This window comes from Anopheles nili, chromosome X (assembly GCF_943737925.1).
Source record: "Anopheles nili chromosome X, idAnoNiliSN_F5_01, whole genome shotgun sequence".
Taxonomy (NCBI): Eukaryota; Metazoa; Arthropoda; class Insecta; order Diptera; family Culicidae; genus Anopheles; species Anopheles nili.
Genome location: NC_071293.1, coordinates 11407618 through 11429180, shown reverse-complemented (window position 1 = coordinate 11429180; position 21563 = coordinate 11407618). Strand labels below are relative to the sequence as shown.

Here is a 21563-nt window from a genome sequence, read left to right as displayed (position 1 = left end):
TAATTGCAGGCAACATTTATCTAGTATCGCAGACGTTTTTAGCCCTCCTTTAGTTTTTTTAGTTTTTAGGAAACTGAATAAATTCTAATTTTCGTGCAAATATCGGTTGTTAAGCTGTTAATATCGTCATTAACACCATGAGTGCCTCGTCAAGAGCGCTTGAGTCAATAACGCTCTGAACTCATGTTAAGATGTTAGTAACGCAGCTCGGATCGTATAGATTTCGGACAAAAAGATTTGTATAAATTCATACAGATTCCTACCCCGGAGCACCAAACGTCACGATTCGAAAAGGCATGTAACTGTCATTGCTTTAACTAGGAGTTTTTCTTCCATCGACTCATCAACCAAGCCACGGTGCTGCCAGCATTCCAGAAGCAAAAAAGCAAATTTAGCCGAGTTTCGTGCTAAAAATAAAAGCATAAACAATTTCGGTTAGTTTTTTTTACTATGGATCGCTGCGCCTGCTTCGAAGTGCTTGGTTGAAATTCGTTTGCGATTTCTGGCTGTTCGACGATCCCGTTAATCGGTGCTGTAGCAAAGGCGTTGTATAAATCTACCTTGGCACTGGCCGGCTCACCGGAATAGCACCAAATCGTGCTAAACTGTTTCTTGGTGTCTTGCAGCATTGGTAAGTAGTTGTTGCACAGGTTAAGTTTAATTTTTTCAGTCATCAAAATTGTTGTGGAAGCCAACGCTGCTCGTTACCTGCCCGCTGAGACGTGCACTAGTGTGTGTGTGCGCGCGCGTTTTGTAGGGACCTTTTTGGTCGCAACGTGTGCAGTGCGGCGTTGCTGCGAGCGCGTGTGTGTGCGTACAAGCATTTCTCTTTCGAAAATGATCACCACTAAAACGACACTCAAAGCTGTACGAAAGAAAATTTAAAATATCAAAAAAAAAAAAACACGCCGCGTTTGTGACACATGCTTTACGACGCTTGCTATCATGTAAACAGTAGAAGAAAATGTAACCATTCGTTGCGTAATCGCGGCTTCGAGACAGCCAGGAAGCGAAATGTCACGATCATCTGTAATGTGGTAAACAAGCACGGCCACTGGAAAGTCATCGCATATTTTCGTATGTTAGGTTTCGTCTAGTCACACGCTCCCCGAAAGCTAGGATGCGGCAATCAGAATAACCTGCAATCAAGCAAGAAAAAGAAGAGCGGTCAGCCCAGGCCTGTTGTGTGCACAATCATACAACTCCCCAACCCACCCCTCCCCCTCCTCACCTTATCAAACGCGCTACAACATTCGGCAGCCTAAGATGTGTCGACACTGGGGCGAGCGAGGATAAGATGTCTGCACCGATCAAACGTAAAATAACACTAGAACTCTCGAGCAAAAAGTCCACCCTCATCAAGGATCGACCTAGTGTATTTCAGCGGCTCGGAACGAAGAAAAGCGCCCGTATCGGTGCGTTATCCCAGCAACAACAGCAACAGCAGCAGCAGCAACAACAACAGCACTACCACGCTCAGGAAGGCGGTGTGAGTATCGGCGAAGGACCTCACGAAGGTCCCCGTGGAGGCACCTGTAAGATAACGGTTTCATCCTTTTTGCAGGAAAGTAAGGAAGAAATCGTCAAACGAATCGTTTCAGCCACAGACGAACCGGCAGCGAACGCGAGCTCCGTTCCAGAGAGTGTAGCGGCTCACGCGCGATTAATCCAGGCCCAGCTAGCCGCGAAACACTTGAAAGCGAACAAACAGAGCAGTTCGACGGTCAGTAGTAGTGCCGGTGGTGGGCATCAGGCAACCATCGAGCCGGGAAGCGGGGTGGTCAGTGGAACCGGACACGTAACCGAGGAGACGACGGGGAAAGACAAGGAATCCGGTGGCCGGTACGGACACACGGACGGTGGGAGCGGCGTCGGGGACGGGGCGTTTCATCAGCAGGTGAAGCTGTACTACCACCAGAGCGCCACCCATCACCATCACCATCCGCATCCGTACGGGAAGTACCGGCACGAGCAACCGGATCAGGAGCAACACCCGCACCGTGAGGGGCAGCGGCAGCGGCAGCGGTCTCGGACCAGCAGCCGGGTGCACAGTCTTAGCAGTGACGCGGAACCGGAGCGAAGCGGGGGAACCGGCACGATCGGGTGGGACCAGTCGTCCCTGGAGAATGCTGATCAAGCCATCCTAGAGCGCAAGCGAAAGGAACTCCAGCACGAGCTGAAGCTAGAGATGGACGCCAGCTCCGGGAAGAAGAAGGACGGGCGGGGTGAGCTGAGTAGCAAGAAGCTGAAGAAGCTCGTGGGTGGTTCGCATCGATCGCAGCAGCTGGCTCAGCAGCAGCAGCAGCCGCAGCATCAGCAACACCACCAGCACTCGTTGCAGCAGCAACACCAGCAACACGGGCACGGTCACGGGCACGGGCATGGGCAGCTGGCGCAGCAGCACCACACCTCCTCGAGCACGTCCGAGAGCACGAGCAGCACCGGAACGGACACGTCCGAGTCGGAATCGTCCAGCTCGTCCAGCTCGTCGTCGCACGATTCTGCTCGCCGGCGGCCCAAGAAGCGCCACACGATGGCGGTCCGTGTCCGGCGGGGTGATTCCAGCTCCAGCTCGGAAACGGGTGCGGTAGCGGGCAGCGGCGTGGGTCCGGTTTCATCCAGCGTGGCCAGCAAACTCTCGAAGAAGCACGCCAAAAAGCTGGCGGCCGCACACGAGCAGGTGGAGCGCAGCAAGCGCATGCTCGCGAAGGCCAGCAAAAGCGCGAGTGGCGTCGTCGTTGGTGGAACACTGCTCACCAAGACGATCCGCGTGAAGAAGCTCCAACCGGGCAGTCCCGGTGGGGTCGGTGGCGGTGGCAGCACTGGAAGCACCCATCACGTCTCCCGGAAGCTCGTGCGCGAGCTCTCACCCGCGTCCGGCGGGAAGGTCCTGTCGGCGAAGTACGCCATGAAGGCGAAACTGCTCGGTTCGGCTTCATCCTCCTCGTCCTCGAAGAAGGAGAAAATGTCGGCGTTGGATGCGCGCGAGCGCGTCCGCGAGAAGGAACGCGAGCTGGCGCTGCGCGAGAAGGAACGGGAGCGCGAAAAGGAACGGCTGCGTTTGCGCGAACGCGAGCGGGAACGCGAACGGGAACGGCTCAAGATGCGTCCCGCTTCGCCAAGGATGCGTGTCGCTGCCGTTTCGCCGGTTTCGTCGCGTGGTGGCGGTGGCAACAGTGGCGGTTCGTTGCGTGAACTACAAGCGAAAGCCAAGAAGAGCCCCGAGCGGCGGTTGTCGTCTCCGATGGGCACGCGGTACCGCGAAATGGTACCGTTGAGGCGGGAACGTACGCCGGAACTGACACGGGAAGAACGCCGCCGCCACGAGGCACTGAAGGAACGGGAGCGCCGCGAACGGCAGGATCGAGAGCGTGAGGTGCTGCGCAGTAAGGAGCGGGAAGACGCACTAGCTCGTTGCCAGGAGCGGCAACGGGAACGAGACCGGCTTACGGTGAAGGAGCAACATCAGCATCAACACGCGCAACCGCAAGCCCGTAGTCTTCGGCGGGATAATGATGGTGGCTTAGAGAAACCGGATCGTCATAGACCCGTCGAGCGGTTGCTTCCTCGTCCGGCTGAGCGTGCTAGAGCGCTGGCTGCGGCTCGATCACCGGGCAAATCCGTGGATCGGGATCGCAGTCGATCACCCTGTTCACCGGGTGCGTCACGAGGATCGCGAGGACTCCGCGAACGGGAACGCTCGTACGAACGGGCAGCTTACATGATGGATCTGCATGACAGGCGTACATTGAGTCGGTCACGAGAGCGGGAGTACGCCACGAGCATGGTGTCCCCACCGATGCGATCGTCCCGGCGGGATTCACCGCCACCGCATTACGAGCGGCATGCCGTGATGGGACGCGATTCGGCCGGTGGTGGTGGCAGTGGAGGTTCCGGTGTCATGCGTGTCGATTACCGCGTGGAGCGGGATGAGTGCGCTTACGACGACCGAATGTTGCTCGGAACTGGTCGGGGTGAGCGCGGACCGGGTGGTGGCGGTGGTGGACGAGATGAGTACGTTCGGGATTATCCGGATGATCCGCCACCGAGGCGGGAACCGCACCATGAGCGAGCGGCCGCCTGGGAATGCGAACCATCGGTACGGGTGGACCGTGGGGGAAGGTACGAGTCGCGGGGTGAGCTGGTTGGAGGTGACCGCGGACGGGGTGATTGGGGTGATCGCGGGGAACCGCATGGTTCGATGGATCCGGATGGTCCGTATTCGGGCGGTGATTCACGGGGAGGAGGAGGTGGTGGTGGAGGAGGTGGAGGCGGTGGTGGAGGAGGAGGAGGAGGAGGTGGTGGCGGTGGCAGCGGATCGAGAGCGTGGGATGATCGGCCCTCGTGGAAGGAAGGACCCGGCGATTCCTGGCATCCGGCGGAAAAGTCCGATCGCGGGATGACACTCGTGGATTGGAAGTACAAGGAGCGGCAGTGGGAGCATGAGCACGTGGAGCGGGGTGGTGGTAACCCGTCCGTTCCACCATCTCACACCGGTGGCCATGGTGGTCACGGTGGATTGGGTGGACATGGTGGCGTTGGGCAACCATCCCGTCGATCCTGGCAAGCCGCAAATGGTGGCGGCGGTGTTTTAGGTGGAGGAGGAGGAGCTTCCGGTGTTGGCGGTGGTGCAGGTGGACCGAGTGATTGGCACGGACCAAAGGGAGGCCCGATTGGGGATCACGAGCGTGATTTCATGCCACACCAACGTCCTGTACCACCGAACGAACGCGCCATGTTCCGAAGACATCACCACCAGGGACCGTATCATGGACATCCCCGCAAACCACACCTCGGGGTAGGTGGCGCAGGGGGTGGTGTGGGTGGTGCGATGGGTCCGGGAGCGGGAGGTCTGAATCGCTTCACACCCAACAAGTATAGCCTAAATCGCACGCAAGCGAACCTTTGCGATCGTCCTGGAGGTCCTGGAGGTCCTGGAGGTCCTGGAGGTCCCGGAGGTCCCTTAGGTCCTGGAGGTCCCGGAGGAATGGGACCAAATCAATCCCCAAGCCACCATGGACATCCTCACCGACAAACACCTCCAGTCGGTGGAGGTCCTATGCATCATGGCCCTGCAGGAGGAATGCCACACGGTGCGAATCAGTCTCCAGGTGCAACACCACAACAGCAGCAAGGAGGTGGCCAACAGCATCACTCCATGCACGCAATGCAAGCGCAACGCCAGCCAGTTGGTCACGATCCTCACCTGCATGGTGATCAGCAACAGCCACCTCCACAGCAGCAGCAACAATTCCAGCAACAGCAACACCACCATCACCACCAAGCTCCTAATCATCACCAACATCACACAGCTGCAATATCGCATCAACCATCAGGACCTGCCCATCGACCGGGGACATACGATGGCGAGAGCAAGCTACTTCCCGTTGCTGATCCGGTTGTCCAGCACCGGCCCGTCCTGCTTGACGAACCGGCGAGTCCTTGTCCGGAGGAAGACTCCACGACGGGTACCGTTGGTGTTGCGGAAGGTGTTCGCGTATCTGCAGGACCAACTGAACCATGCTCACCGTTGCCAATAGCCGGAGCTGGTGTACCGGGTGGTGCAACACCTGCATCACCGGTGCCGGAAGGTGTGACCGATGCTCAAGCGCTACCAGATTCGATGGAGGTGGATAACCTGAGCGAAATAAGCGATGATCCGGATGATATTCTAACGCGTGAGGAGGTAAGCAAACTTGTGTTTCTTTTTAGGGTGCCGTTACGGGATGAAAAAGGGGAAATATCCAAATACTTCTGGCGCTTTTCCGGCATGTCCAGCTTGTTGGTTACTGAATTGGAATCACACGTATTACGCACCACGATCATGGAGGTGTTGTAGACCTTTTGGGTTATATTCCTTACTGTCATTTAAACTAGAACGGTTAAATCGATGGAAAGATAGATGGTTAAAAATTTCAGTTTTCTAGACATTCTCTAGAAGCCATTTTGCGTTAAAAATGTCACCGTTGGTTGGCGTTTTCGCGTCACTATCTGGGCTTAACTTGAACACCGGAAGTAACCACCTGAGCGCTTCTGCAACCCCCACGCGTTGATATGCAACCGATCTTCCGACTGACACCAATACACTCATACCTCACCGTACATGTAACATCTTCTTTTTCTTCCACCCTTTTTCATTGCCACCCTATTTTCCTCTCCCTCATCATGCTTTCGATTCCTGCCATAACTTCCCACTGTCGCGTCTGTCCGCTCGTCCGCTAACTCGCGCTTGCCGGTGTCGCCTCCACACGCAGGAGGTAAGCGATTGCGATCAACCCGACGGAGCACGGCCACAGGATGTTCCACCGGTGGCCATCGCGAACGACCAGCAGGCGCAACGCCGACCGTTCCTGTCGAAGGCGCGTTACAAATCCTACGAGGACGCCATCGTCGGTGGCCTTAAGCCGCCCTGGCCACTGGCTGTAAGATTGTTTTACACTCTTTCACTCTCTCTCTCTCTTTTTCTCTCTCTCTCTCTCTATCTCCGTTTTTCACATCTACCTTTCACTCGCTTCATTCATTACCATCCCCACCGCTTTTGTGCATGTTGTTTGGTTTTTCCTCTGTTTTCATCTCCATCGGTTAAGCACTTTGTTTCATTTCTTAATCACCTTACTTTTGTGCACTTTTCACTCGTATCCTTTAGCACTGTTTTGTTACGTGTGTCTGCGATTGCGTGTTCATTGCGAGTATGTCCTTTTTTTCTCCTCGGTTTCACTGCATGTGTTTTTTTCGCATCGCATTTTTCATTTCACATCTTTCTCCGTTCAGCAGCCAACGGTTTCTGCTAGCAGTTGCAGAAAAATAGACATTCCTTGATCGCACCACTACAAGCGAACTAGGAGTGACATGTAGCTTTCATAGCTGTCATGTGTCTCGTTGTGGTAGTGGGGAATTGAATCTTTGTTTGTGGTTGGGGAGTGGGTGGGAATGATCAAGATGTCTGATCTTCTGATCTAAACGTTTCGTCTTGCTTTCTTGTCGTTTGCGTAATTGCGATAGAAGTAGTACATTTTTTTACCTCGAATTCGCGCTAGTTTATTTTACAAACGCCACCCGTCGCCCTTATTAATGTGTGTTCGTTTCCCTTCCTGCAGGACATGAGTTGCAATCAGCTATGCGACTCCATCTCGACCGATCAGAGTGCTAGCAGTCAGCAGGTGGAGCTGCTTGGCCAGGACACTGAGGCGGATGTTACAGGAATAGCAACCGAGCACCTTCAGCCTACCGTTGCTTCAACTCCTTCAGGTGAAGGTGAGACCGTACCTGGCGATCCAGCGGCATGTGTAGGAGTCGCCGCAGGACCTGGTTCAGGTGGTGGTGCGATAGTACCGGAGCGTACCACCGATCAGTCTCAGGTTGGTCCAGAACCGGTCAAGGATGCCGGAAAGCTGAACGCGAACAAGGAGTTAAAAGAGGAGATGGATCTTGACTTCGAGGAGATATCGGACGGTGAGCTTGAGGCGGAAGAAAGCAGTAAATGCCGCGGGCTCGGTGATCCACTCGGTGTTGACTGGGGCAGCCTAACACAGGAAGCGTTGCGCCCGCTTAAACCAGTCAAACAGCTCGACCAGCAGTTCCCGGTTTCTGCTCGGAACCGATGGAAAGCACACCACATCCTACTCGACATCGGCATCTCTGTGCGACTGGCTGGAGCTAACTACGCGCAGCGCGTGTTGACGGAGTCGAAGGACAAATTGCGCGAGGAGTTGGATGAGTTCCGGGCGGTTGAAGCCGATACGCAGCGTGAAGAAAGCAATGTAGCGGCAAAGAGGGGTTCACCCGAATCGACGGAGAACGCAGGTGTCGAGGAGGAGAGTGCCGAGGATCTCCGGATCAAGTCGGAATCATCCGACGATCTGCAGTCCGTTGACCAACAGCAGCGATCGGAGCACAACCCGCAAGCGGTCACCTCGCAAATCGTGAGCGGGATCGAACGGGAACTGGACTATATGGATCGTATCCTGCACCCGATCGCATCCGTGCATGTGGCAATACGTGAACAAGCTCGTTTGCGGCGTAACCTGATCCTTGCTGCCGAACCGATTCCTGGTCAAAGACATCAGTGTGGTCGAGCGCTGAGTGCACGTCAGGATCTGCAAATTCGCCGGCAATTGTGCGGCTTTCCGTCGGTTACTATGGCCACGATGACGGCGTGTGCGGCTGGTGCAGCGACCGGGTTTCTGCACCAGGAACTCCAGGCCGATGCAACCCTCGGTGGAGGCGGTGGTACGGTTCGACCTAGCCTTCACGAGCAAATTGCGCAAATGTACCGGCAGATAAAGGCGCATCAACAGCTGCTGCAATCGCAGGGTATCTGTACGACGCTGGCAGCGGTTTAAAGATTCAATTTCCATTTGGGTACGAGCGTCGTCGTTGCTGGGGACTGGGGATTGGCGCGCAGTTTGAACGAGTAACGCGTCTATTAATAGATTTTAGCTGCATTTTACCGCTTTAGTGTACTAAAGAAAAAGCCGTTTTGGGTTGCTGTCTGATAAATTAGTCTCGATTCAGGCAGTTTGTTATATCTGCTTCGAATTGCGTAAAAGCACGATCAACCCGGGAATATATTTGAATCCAACGATATGCGGATTGTTTTAATGGATTCCTCTAACCTAGAGGAAAGTTATAGAACATGATACATTTTTATTTTAAAATCTAGTTATAATCTACCAATAACAACAATAACAATAACGCAATACACAATGGGAACAATAACGCAATAGTATAAAAAAAGTTTGCTTTTATATGCTTGAATCATATTAACACATTTTAACTTCGGCAATTTCACAAAAACTGTTGATATTATTTGAATTAGTTACAAATTCAGAGCGCTGTAACGCATAATTTAGTTATAAATATATATATATATATATATATATATATATATATATATATATATATATATATATATATATATATATATATATATATATATATATATATATATATATATATATATATATATATATATATATATATATATATATATATGTATGTGTGTGTGTCCTATTTTTAGGATTGACTATCCAGCTACGAGTAATTAAAAGTCTTTTGGCCAAGGCTTTTGGCTAAGCATAGCATAATAGGCCATGTCATTACGACGCTCAATTGTGAGCGGGCCAGTAAAGAAGAAGGTATATATATATATATATATATATATATATATATATATATATATATATATATATATATATATATATATATATATATATATATATATATTTATATATATATATATATATATATATATATATATATATATATATATAAATTATTTTATTTTTTCTTTCGTATATACCAGGAGTTGGCAAAGTCCGGCCCGCGGACCAAATCCGGCCCGAGAGAAATTTGTGTAGGCCTTATGAAGAACACAAAAACCAATCATATCGATATCAGATTATTTTTTGACCTTCGAATCCATAAAAATCAGTCAAAGAGTTAATTTGTAGTTGTGCTGCATAAATCATTCTGCGTCGTCTTATTCACATGTTTAAAGATTTGTTTCGTATGGCTCGCAGGTTCGGGCTAATTTTCACTGTCTGGCTCTTTTGGTAAAAACTGTGCCGACCCCTGGTATATACTCTCATATATACAAACAAATGTTTAATTTCATTTTTTAAGCTCTATGAAAAATCTACATTGCACTTAAAATCAATATGCAAACTAGACCATACTGTGTGTAAAATTTCAAAAATTAAATTGTAAATAAGCATTCAGTTATCATTGCGATGATTGAAAACAAGGTCTCCGAATGGAACCGTTATCTAAACATTGCTAAAAAATGAATCGACATAGAGGCGTAGGTATCAATTCCTCGTAAATTTACTGTTCGCTAGCAGAAAGACTATAGAAAGACTGTTTCGATTCAATTAGAAATACAAAATATAATACTGCACAACACCCTAGTTCGCAGCATAAGCGTTTATATCAATATAATAAACACCATAGAAAGATAGATCTCTTCTGTACGGATGTCCAAACAGGTTGTTTCTCTTGTGCGGCTCTGATTTGAAAGATACCTTACGTTACGTTTGCGCCAGAGTCATTCAAAGCAGTCCAGTAATTTACCAAATCATCCTCTACCAGCCACAGTTGCCAACAAGCTCGTGCAGGCATTCGGTATGACGTCATCGATGATATTCTAAATGCATTTCTATCCCATCCAGAGCGTGTGGCCTTGCCTCCGGTGCCAGGGTGCATTATCTAATCACAAAATTAGGTGCAATTACCGTTTCCAGGCCATCTGACCAACCAATCGAACGGTGAATTCTAGGTAGCGAAAGCCAATTTCGTGTGGAAACCGTGTGCTATACCTGCGTCCGAAGGGATAAAAGGGCCCAATCCTAAGGCTAGAGACCACAACGTGAGGCTGGGATGAATCATCGTTTCTTGCTTTTGTTTTTTAATTCTCAGTGGAAGGAAAATAAATGGGGATGCTTTTGCACGAGCACGCTTTGATGTATCCGGCACATGGCTTCACGGACCAAAAGAGTCAAATGAAAACGAATAATTTCCACTGCGAGCTGGAATCTGGGGCACAGATGCGATGCATTCGCGATGCGATGCGTTTGATCTTTTTTTTTTGTTCGAACGCTGCATAAAGCGTGATGGGGTTTCAAATGGAGTGCATTTTCCAGATATATCCCGGTTCTGAGTATTCGTATGTGTCGATCGTGTCTCGACACACAACCGACGGGAAGTTTTACCTTTGATTGACGGGCGCCAAACAAGCTTGAGGAATTTCCATCGAGCATAATTCAAGATAATTATATTTGATAAACGATAACGAATCAATAGAAGCAGATAAGCTGTATGATGATAAGGAACAGAACAATATAGCAGTGAAGAAAACTAGGCGATAAACATGTTTCAAATAAAAAAAATGCCCCTTCCTGGATATTTCCCTTTTTTTTTGTAAACTTTGTACGTTTTCTAGAATTTTCGGAAGTGTTGCAATAAAATGCTTCAACTTCTTTTCTAGCAGCCCCGGAGCGTTACCGTGTACCGGCACTTCAACTCCTCCGCAACATATCAATTCAATTTTCGTTCGGTTTTGATGTTCGCTGGCCCTTCCGGAGGGCTTATGAGCCGTTCAACCCAACCCCACCGCTCCATAAACCCGCAGCCTGCACAAACAACGCCCCCACCAAATAAGGCCCACCCACCCACCCCACGGTACCGGAAGTAAAACACCATCTCGGTGCGCAAGATCGTACATAGATTTAAATATAGAATTGAATTAAAGCCTTACAACATACTTTATGCGGTCCCGCTCGCTGATGGTTGCGTAGGCAGTGCGCGTTGTATAGGAGTTTTATGTTCGGCTCATTGTACGACCCACCCACCCCACGATCATGCCATGTGCGAGGGCGATGGGGGTTGAAATTCGGAAGAATTTAATGTTTTCCTTCCCACCGGTAGCGATGCAAAGAGCATGGGAGACGAAATTTGTGCTGAAATTCTTCAAACAACGCACGTAGCGGGAAAATGGGTGGAAATTAGTTGCGCTCAACGCGTTACGCCAACCCGTACGTGATCGTCTCTTTTGACAGGGGTAAACAAACGCCACCGAATGGTGCGATTCGTTCACGATGCGCTACCTTTTCCGTTACGTCATGGCTGCTCACCCCTGGAGCGAGAGAGCGTTTATGAGAACGCGCGCTCTTGCGCTCTCACCACGCGCAAGAACTCACAACTCACGGTGTATCGGCGCGATATCGCGCTCACACTCCCACACGCGCCCAATGGGTGCGAGTGAGAACGCACCCACCGGCGATCGGTCGCTTGATCGCGCGCTCTCACTCAAGCCCCACAGTATGGTGTTGAACGCGTTACGACTTGGACGCGCAAGGTGGAACGCGGGTTTTGCGGATCGCTTGTAACATCGTACCACGACAGCGACACACCACGATAGCGTGCGTGCGTGCGTACGTGCATTTCCATAACCGCATCGAGGAATTTTCACTTTTCCACCGATCGGTGCTTCCGGTTTCCGCATACCGTACGTTTCCCACCTTGGCGGTGTAGTGCGCGTGCGTGTGCGTGTGCTTGCTGCACGGGTGAAAGTATCCGCGGTGGCCTTTCTCCGAGCCCCACTCGAGCCGGCTTGAATCCAGCTTCAACCCGGCGACGAACCGGCAAGCGCATCTTTTCGGGCGCCGCGATCGCGGTTGTAGAAAACCGGTATTGGGGCAGAAAAGAAACCAGCTCCAATCAAACCCAAGGCCACGTGTGCGTGCTTGTGTTCTTTTTGGCTTTCTGCTTTTCTACCGCATCTCTTCTGGGTCGAGTGTCGAAACGTGTGTGTGTGTGTTTGTGTGCGGTGCAGATGAGCTGAGTTCAAAGTTTGCTCTCGCGCACCTGAGCGCGTCTGTTGCATATGTGTGCGGTGTTCCGTACGAGGCGCCATTACTAGGACACGAGGATATGGCGGCGAACGCGCCAGCAGATCAGCACCTGTCACCGGCGCCGAACGCCGGCCCGGAGCGGCCACTCAGCTTCTACGACAATCTCACCTCAACCGGAACTGGCAGCGGAACCGGGCGCGTCATACAGTTTCCCGACATTCAGTTCCGGTTTGACGAAACCATTCCGGATCGGCGATCGGTGCACAGCAGCGCCAAATCGGACTTTTTTGGGCTTAACTCTCCCCTCGTCCTCGCACCCGAACCCGACCCGGCGGGGGGACCACCTCCCACCCCTGCTAGGACGCCACCAACGCGATCCGGGGCCGCCATCGCCCCGTACCCCGAAGGGTCACCATCTTCGAGCGCCTCCACCGTGCCTTTGCGGACACCCTCGGCGTCACCGTCGATTGTGGATGCGGGGCTGATGGTGGGGGAACCGGGGACCGGAGGGGCTACCAGTACACCCCGCTCCTCGCGGCCAAATTCTACGATCAAAACCATCACCATCAAACTGCCCGACTCGAGCTGCCCGTCTGAGGTAGGTTTGAACGCCAACCAGCACAATCACACGTACTCCAAAAAGTCCACGAGAAAGAAAGAGAGAGAAAGAGAGAAAAGAGGGCAAAAAAAAAACCAAAAACGATCGTGCCTGTTGGGCAGGAATTTCTTTCGTCCATTTTTTTCCCCGTTCTCGCTGCTTCCAGTCTCGAGAAAACGTGCTTCAACGGCGAATAGAAGCTTCTTTGCCAGCCCTTTTGGGAGGCACTTTTGGGGCGGGAAATCGGCATGAAATTAAAGAAACTGGTAGAGGTTGCGGGGAGCCGGGGTAGGGGGGGGGGAAGCAAGCAACCTCAAGAAAGCTGCCGTTGTCAACCCCCCAAACCCAACCGGTAACCGGTTTTATTTTTCGGTCCGAGTGGTAGAAAATTGCTTTTTTTTTATGAGACCATTTTCAGCACCGCGGTATGATAAGGGCTGGGGTTTTTCCATTCCACACGTGGCTAATAGGGCTCGATTCTCAGCGAACGTGGTGAATTAGCGGAATTTCTAATGCCGTGAGACGCGAGCGACCGTAGGTTCATGTTTTTTAAGGTTCTTGAAGGTCCGCTCGATCGATGGTGCAGTAGAATGTTGAATTATATAGCCTGTGTGGTGGGCATTCTACGAAGAATGCCGATTGAAAACATATCTTTCAGACGTTTTACTGGTTACTTTTACGTTAAAATTAAGGTATGTTTTAACTTTGTTGATTTATATGACATATCTGCATTTAAAGCAATAGTAGAATATGGGATTATGGCAAGTGTTCTGGTGTTGAGGAACGACAGTTGAGCTTCGAACATGATCTGATAATGTTTACATTAAAATTGAGCTATGTTGTAATACAGTACTCTATATAATATGTCTATAGGTCGTCAGATTACTGGCAACTGATCCGCCACCTGTTGCACGTGTTGTAGGTTGAGCTATTAAGGACATGCTCACTAAAAACGTAAGCGAGTTTAGCGCTGAACCTTTTTATTTTTATGTTCAAATAGAAGTATTTAGTTATACAATTCAATTAATTCGTTAGTTTGTATGACAAATTTGTAAGTACTGCTGAGATAGAACCCCTAATTGTGGTCAACTTTATAAGATTAAGAAGCTTGCCAATCCAAAATGTATCCTCCGCACGTTTTTGACGTTTTATTTTTACATTAAAATTGAGACATTTTGAGATACGAATGCTTTATAGAAACTGGGATAGGTTGAATGATCATAAACAAGCGATTTTATTCGTTAGCTCGCCTGATATATCGGTAGCCGATTTGTAAATCCCACATTCTGCAGGCAACCTGAACCGTCTTCTTAGAATCTCAGCAATGACTAATGCAAGAAACTCCCAATGCCAATCCGGAATGTGCGAATGCGGTTATCACCTTGGCCTTCTTCGTGGAAGGAGTCCCACGATCACGTTCTCCCGTGCTAAGTATATTTCCCTCCTTTTTTTTGTGTGTTTCTTTTTTGAAACTCTTCCCAGCTCACTTTCGATCGTTCACACCTCAGGTTTCGCGTGGCTCAACATGCTAATGTCGCCAGTAAATACCCTCGAATTGTTTTTCCACTATTTTTGTCTGGCTTGGCCACCCACCGGTTTGGGTGTTATTACCCCCTAATCGGCCAGGCTCGAAGGGTTTCGACGGCGAAAAGCAGGCCCTAACGCAAGCTGAGAAATTAGGCATCGCAGCATAAAGGCTGTAGGATGGGGTGGGGGTGAAGGGGGTGGACAATAGGGCAATTATGATTCACTTACATACGCCTTTCGGTGGCTCCCTCTTTTTTTTAACGTTCCCTTCGACAATAGGAAGCGGAAAAACAAACCCTTTTATGCGCGGAAAAAAAACAAGCAAGGCACCCCGCGACCATTCCGTGCCCTTGGTGCATTGTTCCGTTCGCATACCATTGTGGGATTGCGTTTGTTTTGTTGGCCTTTTGTGTGTGTGTGTGGCCCACTCATGTTCCACGTTCCGCTGGCCAGAACCGCGAAGAACTGAACCGTGAACCGTGAACGTACCGAAAAGGGTCGCGAATTCCGCGAAGCCCACCCACTGGGAGGGTTTTTTGTTATTTATTTTCGACACATGGTGTTCCACATCCGCTTCCATTCATCGCCCCCCTCCTTCGACCCTTGAGAGGGTGCCCACGTGGAACACGAATTCAAATCTCACGCTAACGTTTTTTTGTCATTCCAATTTTCACAGGCCGTGTACATGACGACAACGGTGCCGCAGAATTTTGCGAAAAACTCCGCCACCCTGATCGGTCGGCACAAGCCAACCCGGAGCAGTCTCCGCCACAGCCGGATGCTGGTCGTCAACCGGACCGTACCGGTGCGGCATCCGCCCGGGAATGCGCTAAATTTGCGCCACCTGCGCCTCAGCCGGATCGTGATGGTGTTGCAGATTTTGGTTGGGCTCGCTCTTAACCTCATCGGACTCGGGATCGTCGTTTGGTCACCATCCACCAGCACCAAGGACAACCCTTACTGGTCGGGGTTGATCGTGAGTAGATTTGCGCGCATTCAGCGGTTTTATCTGGGCCTAAAATGTATGCGAGAGAGCACGAGAGAGAGAGAGAGAATGACACTTTTTGCATGCATTACAGGCGAATGAAGCTGCAAAAAGATGATCATAACTGAAGTAAAAAATAGTTTCATTAACTGGACACCTCCCTCCCTGGGCCCCCCAGCGAGTGCGCTGTAATGAACCTCTCATGATGCACTATTGGCGTTTTTTGTATGATGAAATTAATTAAGCATAAGGCAAATAATGCGTTACGCGTCTCAACCCACCAACAAGACGCGATGCAGTCTTTGAACTGCCCTCTGTGCGGAATGAATGGTTACAAAAATTACAAACAACTTACTGATCAACAAAAAAAGTCCACATATCCATAGCCTGTAAATGTAACCTTACGCTTGGTGGAGTTTTCGAAGGTTGCTTGCCAAACAGTTCGTTAGGCGAGAATGTTTGGCTAGACGGCGTTTGCTTGATAAGCTCTTTTAGCGGCTCAAATAAGCTGCATTTTCGCTCTATAAATACCTCCCATATACCGTTGCAGACCAATGCTGCGTTGCGATTGTGAAATTGCAATGCGAATTTAATGTAGCATTTCATTTTAAAAGATGTTGCCTAAAATAGCATTTTACTCTAGATGGTTTAATAAGGTTGTTAAACCCATAACGATGTTTTGTTCTTTTGCGTGGTTAATTTTATTTTCCCACGTGTGACGTTTAAGGCGACGAATTCAGTACTTCTAAGTTAAGATGGAACACTTTTCCTGCGAGTACGCGTAAGATCAAGGCATTCAAATGTCAAAAAGGCCTAAAAATAGGCGTCCTACTAAAGCGCCAACCACCAAAGTTAATGTGAAACTAATCCACCGCAAGTGGAGTGTACATTAACAAGTGGTGGGCGATGGACGCACGCATGACCTTTTAGGTTAAGGTTTGTCGATCGAGAAGAATGGGTCTAATTTTGTTTTAAGCACTGCTTTTGTAGTGGCTTTCGTCTCATACAAATGCTAACTTAGTCTTGCTTCTCTTTCTTCCAACAGCTCATTCTCTGCGGTGCCCTGTTTCTGGCGCTTTTCGAGTTCAAACGCGGCCGTACCGGAACCGACAAAACCGGCCAACCCGGATCCCGGCTACATCAGCCAGTCTCGACGTGGCGCGAGAATTGCTTCCACTTTCTGCACGTGAACGCACTGATCGTACTGCTGCTGACGATCTTCTTCACCATGCTTGCCTTCATTTACGCGCTCATCCACTCAGCTAACCTGTCTGCTGAGGGGTTACGTTGTGAGCCGCAGTTTACGTTCAACGTCAACTCCTCTACCTGCGTGTGTACGATCGACACACGACCCGCGAGAATGGTGCCGAACACCGGGGAGTCGTCGCAGGCGAATGAAACGTCGTCTTTTATGAGTGGAGGTCTTCCGAATGGGGACGATTCTAGGCTACCAGAGGGTGTGATTCGTCTAGAATATCGGTAGGTCAGGTGTGATACTCTTGTAGTGTATTGCCTAAGACTTCACCTGCTCGTATGCTCTTGCTTTTAGTGACTTCAACTGCAACGAGGTGCACAGCTTGTGGTACTACGTGATGATCAGCTCGGCGCTGCTGAACTGTGCCGGATGTCTGCTAGCGGCCACGTTCCTAGTCATATACAGCGTCGAGTGTATGAGACGCTCCGAGCGGTTACCATACCGTGCTAAAAACGGACAGCTCGGTGAGCGAATGGTCGCGAGTGTTCCCGCGCAAGGTTCATCGGCGAAGCGTCCTGCGAGTGGTGTTCCGGATGCGACCGCTATGCCACTACTGGCCGCTACTGGCAGTCAGGCATCGAAGCAACGCGGTGTAGGAGAAGCACCTGACACCAGCATTCTGAGCAGTGCGAGTGGAAAAACGGAACCAGGAGACAACCAAACGCTTTCGAATGAGAACAACACGATGACGACTATCCTGCCAGAGGAGGATGAGGGTTTGATCGGGGCGTGATGTCCTTGCGATCTAGCTCAAGGGGAACGTGGAGACTACAACAAGCTACTGCGAGCATGACCATTACGAAGATAAGCAAGCCGAACCTGAATCAAGACGTAGGAACGAACAGTATTCCTTAAGCTATAAGAACGACGCAGAACGGACCTAGAATACCTTTACCTGATCGTATGGCGAACATGTTCTTTGTTGTATAGTGTGCAAGGTGCTATTGGGGCTATTATTAGTGAGTGGTTGCAGTTCATTACACCGCTCCTGTCTATAAAGTGACCCCCAGCAAGCACTAGATCTTTTCCAACAGAGTCTTTCGAGTCCAGCAGGTGATCGGTGGAGGACACAAAGGGTTTACCATTGTATAAGGGGTTACGTGGATCATATTATGGATTTTTTTTGTTTTTTTTGTAGTTATTAACATTTCGTTCATGTTATAGGTTCTTCCACTAAGCCGTTGGAAGTTTATGCTCGACACTAGAATTTCTTATTCAATTTACTTTAGAAAATAGAACAAGAAAGGATTAGATTAGAGTCGAAGCCTCTCGAATTTCCATGGTAAAGCAGATACTTCCTACTACTCTTAAGCGAATAGAAACACGCGTTTTCTATGCTACACAACGGCAACATAAATCACTGATGTTTGTCACAGTATTATGTCGTCGTTTTTCCATCTGTTTTTGCTACCGTTCCGATTTTTCCAGTAAATGGAGAGATTTGGACAGAATTGGTTGTCCATGCTGTGGTTACAATAGAATAGCTAGTAAAAACATTTGTTTTTTCTAATAGTATTCTTTTGAAGTTGATTATTAACATTTCAGTTATAAATTAGGCGTTTGATTGGAAATGAATTGGAAGTATTTTCTAGTATTTCGGGAGAGCAACAATTGGGTTGATCGTGTTGAGCCTGTCGGGTAGTTGCCGCTTGCTAAGCTTAACACTTTGGTTGCTTAATTTCACAGAAGAACAAAACTAGCACCTAAGCAAAGATGAAAAGAAAAACTTTAGTTTGATTAGCGTTTATGATGCAATGCACATTAGATAATGGACAAGCACTAGCAACGATAATTCGTTTATGTGCACACGAAAGGAACGAAAAAAGAACCAATGAAATACCTACGTTTGAAATCTTGCTAAAAGAAATAGCAATAAAACTGTAAATAGTGTTACCATATGAATTTTGCGTAAATCATTCAAAAGTTGTACATATCACTTATCGATCTGCGACCACGATCGGAAATTAGCCCAAAAAAGGTGTTTTAGCTAAGACACGAACCTCATTGCATACTAGAGAAGTTCGTATAACACTTACCTGTACGAACAAGCACACTCTTGTAATAAATTTTGCAATAACTTGATATTTTCAGGGAGTATTGTCATTATTTTGAGGCTTTTCTAACAAACGAGTTCATAAATATTCACATGATAATATATCATTTCTCTGAAAAGCATAGTTGATCAAATATAATATATACTGTGAAGATCAATTGCAAGCAAAATATAAGAGTTAAGGGGTAGGACATTGGAATGAGTGGCAAGTAAATGTGGGACTAAACAAGCATTATTTGCTGGCCATTCGCAAAACGGTTTTTTTCTAATTAAATCTTCGTTTCGCTAAATAAACTTTTTTACGATCGAGTAATATGGTGTTTTTCTATGACTCATTGTATAGCATGTAGCGTGAAGCGATGCCGCATCATATTTTATTGCCATGGTACTAACAAATTCAAATTAACGTGTTGATGGGCGTTCGTGTTTATTTGAAATTTTGCTAAAGTTTTGTCATCTTGCAATTACATGGATAATCGCACATGCAATAAATCGATCATCAATGTGTTTTAGCTGGGAAAATCATAAAAGTTGCCAATTAAATATCATATACTGTGAAGATTAAATGCATGCAGCTCATCTCAGGGAAATGACATTTCCAGTGAGTGGCAAGTAAAATGTGACTAAGCAAGCGTTATTTGCTCCACCATGTTTAAATTTCATTTTCAAACATGGCTTTACAGACATGAAATGGTATAGCTAAAATAAACGTACGGCCTTACGAATCCGCACTAAAACGGTCCTTTGTAACTAAATCATCATGTCGTTGTATAAACTTTTAATCAATCGGGTAAAAAGGAGTATTTTCTATGACTCATTGTATAGCATTTTAAAGCATAAAGTGATGCTGCATCATATTTTATTGCCATGGTACTAACAAATTCAAATTGACGTGTTGATTGGCGTTCGTGTTTATTTGAAATTTTGCTAAAGTTTTGTCATCTAGCATTTACATGGATAATCGCACATGCAATAAATCGACCATAAATGTGTTTTAGCTGGGAAAATCATAAAAGTTGCCAATTAAATATCATATACTGTGAAGATTAAATGCAAGCACCTCATCTCAGGGAAATGACATTTCCAGTGAGTGGCAAGTAAAATGTGACTAAGCAAGCGTTATTAGCTCCACCATGTTTAAATTTCAAACATAGCTTTACAGAAATGAAATGGTATAGCTAAAATAAACGTGCGGCCTTACAGATCCGCACTAAAGTCCTTTTAACTAAATCATCATGTCGTTGTATAAATTTTTAATCAATCGGGTAAAAAGGAGTATTTTCTATAACTCATTGTATAGCATTTTATAGCATAAAGTGATGCTGCATCATATTTTATTGCCATAGTACTAACAAATTCTAATTAACGTGTTGATTGGCGTTCGTGTTTATTTTAAATATTGCTACAGTATCGTCAAGAGGCAAAATAGATCAGGAGTCTCCGAACTACGGCCCGTTATTTCAGTTCAGAATCCAATATTATTTTTGAAGAGATAAACTATGATTGGCCCTCAGCTGCGGCTATTCCACTCAATGCGGCCTGCCATCTAACAACTTTGGAGACCCTTGAGTTAGATGAATAATCGCACATGTAACAAATCGATCATGAGTGTGTTCTAGCTTGGGCGTTCATAAAAGTTGCCAATTAAATCATAAACGATAAATGCTTGCAGTACATGACTCGATAGTTTGAACAATTATTTCATTGTTTAGCCGCCAAACCGACACCGCCGCCTTTGCGTACTTTTGTGTAAGCGTGAAAGATCGTATGAGATTGAAAACGTGCGCAGGCATCCAATTCCTAGACGTATTGGTATTAGTGTGTGACGATCATGCGCTTCAGCTGCGCACAATGGGCAACGAATCAAAATACGATCATTATTTTTATATTTCTCGAAAATAACAATTCGTCCTACAGTTGTTGTAAGAAAAGAGACTCCTTTCTGGTCAATTTTAAAGCTGCCAGAAATGAAGAAAAAAAACTTTGCTAGAGGATTCGTAATAAATAATGCACTCATATAATATAATGTCATTTGAATACCAAATCTCTTATACTTTTACAATGGATTCAAACTAATGCATGAAGTAAAGAATGACTTGAAGAAACTTCAATTAAATGAATTCCGATATAAATCTGATACATGAAAATTAAAAGAGCGATCATTTGTTCCCTAAATGTAGCAGTTTATGAGTTTGACTACTTGGAATATTGTTATATGCTTATATGTCTGTGAATTAATAACCATTAGTAGTAATTTGTACATGTTAGTGAAAACTTGACAATAAATATTATGCATGCATAATAGTAAGCATTTATCAACTAATTAGTTTTTTTTTACGATTTTTAGTACAAGGTAGTTTTTCTTTTATCATACAAGTGAGCAAATAATTTTAATCAAACTTATGTTTTTAGTCCTGCTTAAATATCTGTTAAAATATCTGATTCCATGTTCTGTTTTAGTGTAATAGTCAGGAATTTATGACTTCAAATGATCGGTTTTATGCTTTTTTAGCTCGAATCCCCACTCATTGCACTCAGCTTCCAGAAGATAGGAAGCGCGATGTTCTCCTAAATTCAAACATAACAAATTTAACCTTCAGCACGACAACGTCCCTTAGTGCGACGATCGTGCGATCCGAACCAAACCCGATCTCAAGCACAATCGTTCGGTAAACGGCCCCCCGACGGTAGAAGCCTGCAGCGATCAGCCCCAACTCAGCAGTCGACTCGCGAACGCCATTCCGCGGAAGCTGTTCGCCAGCTGCGTCAGGTTCGCATCTCAGTAAGTACGATTC

At 47.6% G+C, this 21563-nt stretch overlaps 2 protein-coding genes across 2 annotated transcripts; both read left to right on the top strand.

The window, feature by feature from the left end:
* Positions 1-790: 790 nt before the first annotated feature.
* LOC128728685 (fl(2)d-associated complex component-like) lies at positions 791-8437 on the top strand. The gene is made up of 6 exons (XM_053822320.1): positions 791-1489; positions 1565-1780; positions 1898-4229; positions 4296-4913; positions 4977-5686; positions 7098-8437. The coding sequence occupies exons 1-6, from the start codon at positions 1298-1300 to the stop codon at positions 8340-8342; spliced, it is 5313 nt and encodes a 1770-aa protein (XP_053678295.1). The 5' UTR covers positions 791-1297; the 3' UTR covers positions 8343-8437.
* Positions 8438-12429: 3992 nt separating this feature from the next.
* On the top strand, positions 12430-17448 carry LOC128728975 (uncharacterized). The gene is made up of 4 exons (XM_053822625.1): positions 12430-12948; positions 15152-15451; positions 16506-16939; positions 17010-17448. The coding sequence occupies exons 1-4, from the start codon at positions 12430-12432 to the stop codon at positions 17446-17448; spliced, it is 1692 nt and encodes a 563-aa protein (XP_053678600.1).
* The last annotated feature ends 4115 nt before the right edge of the window (positions 17449-21563 follow it).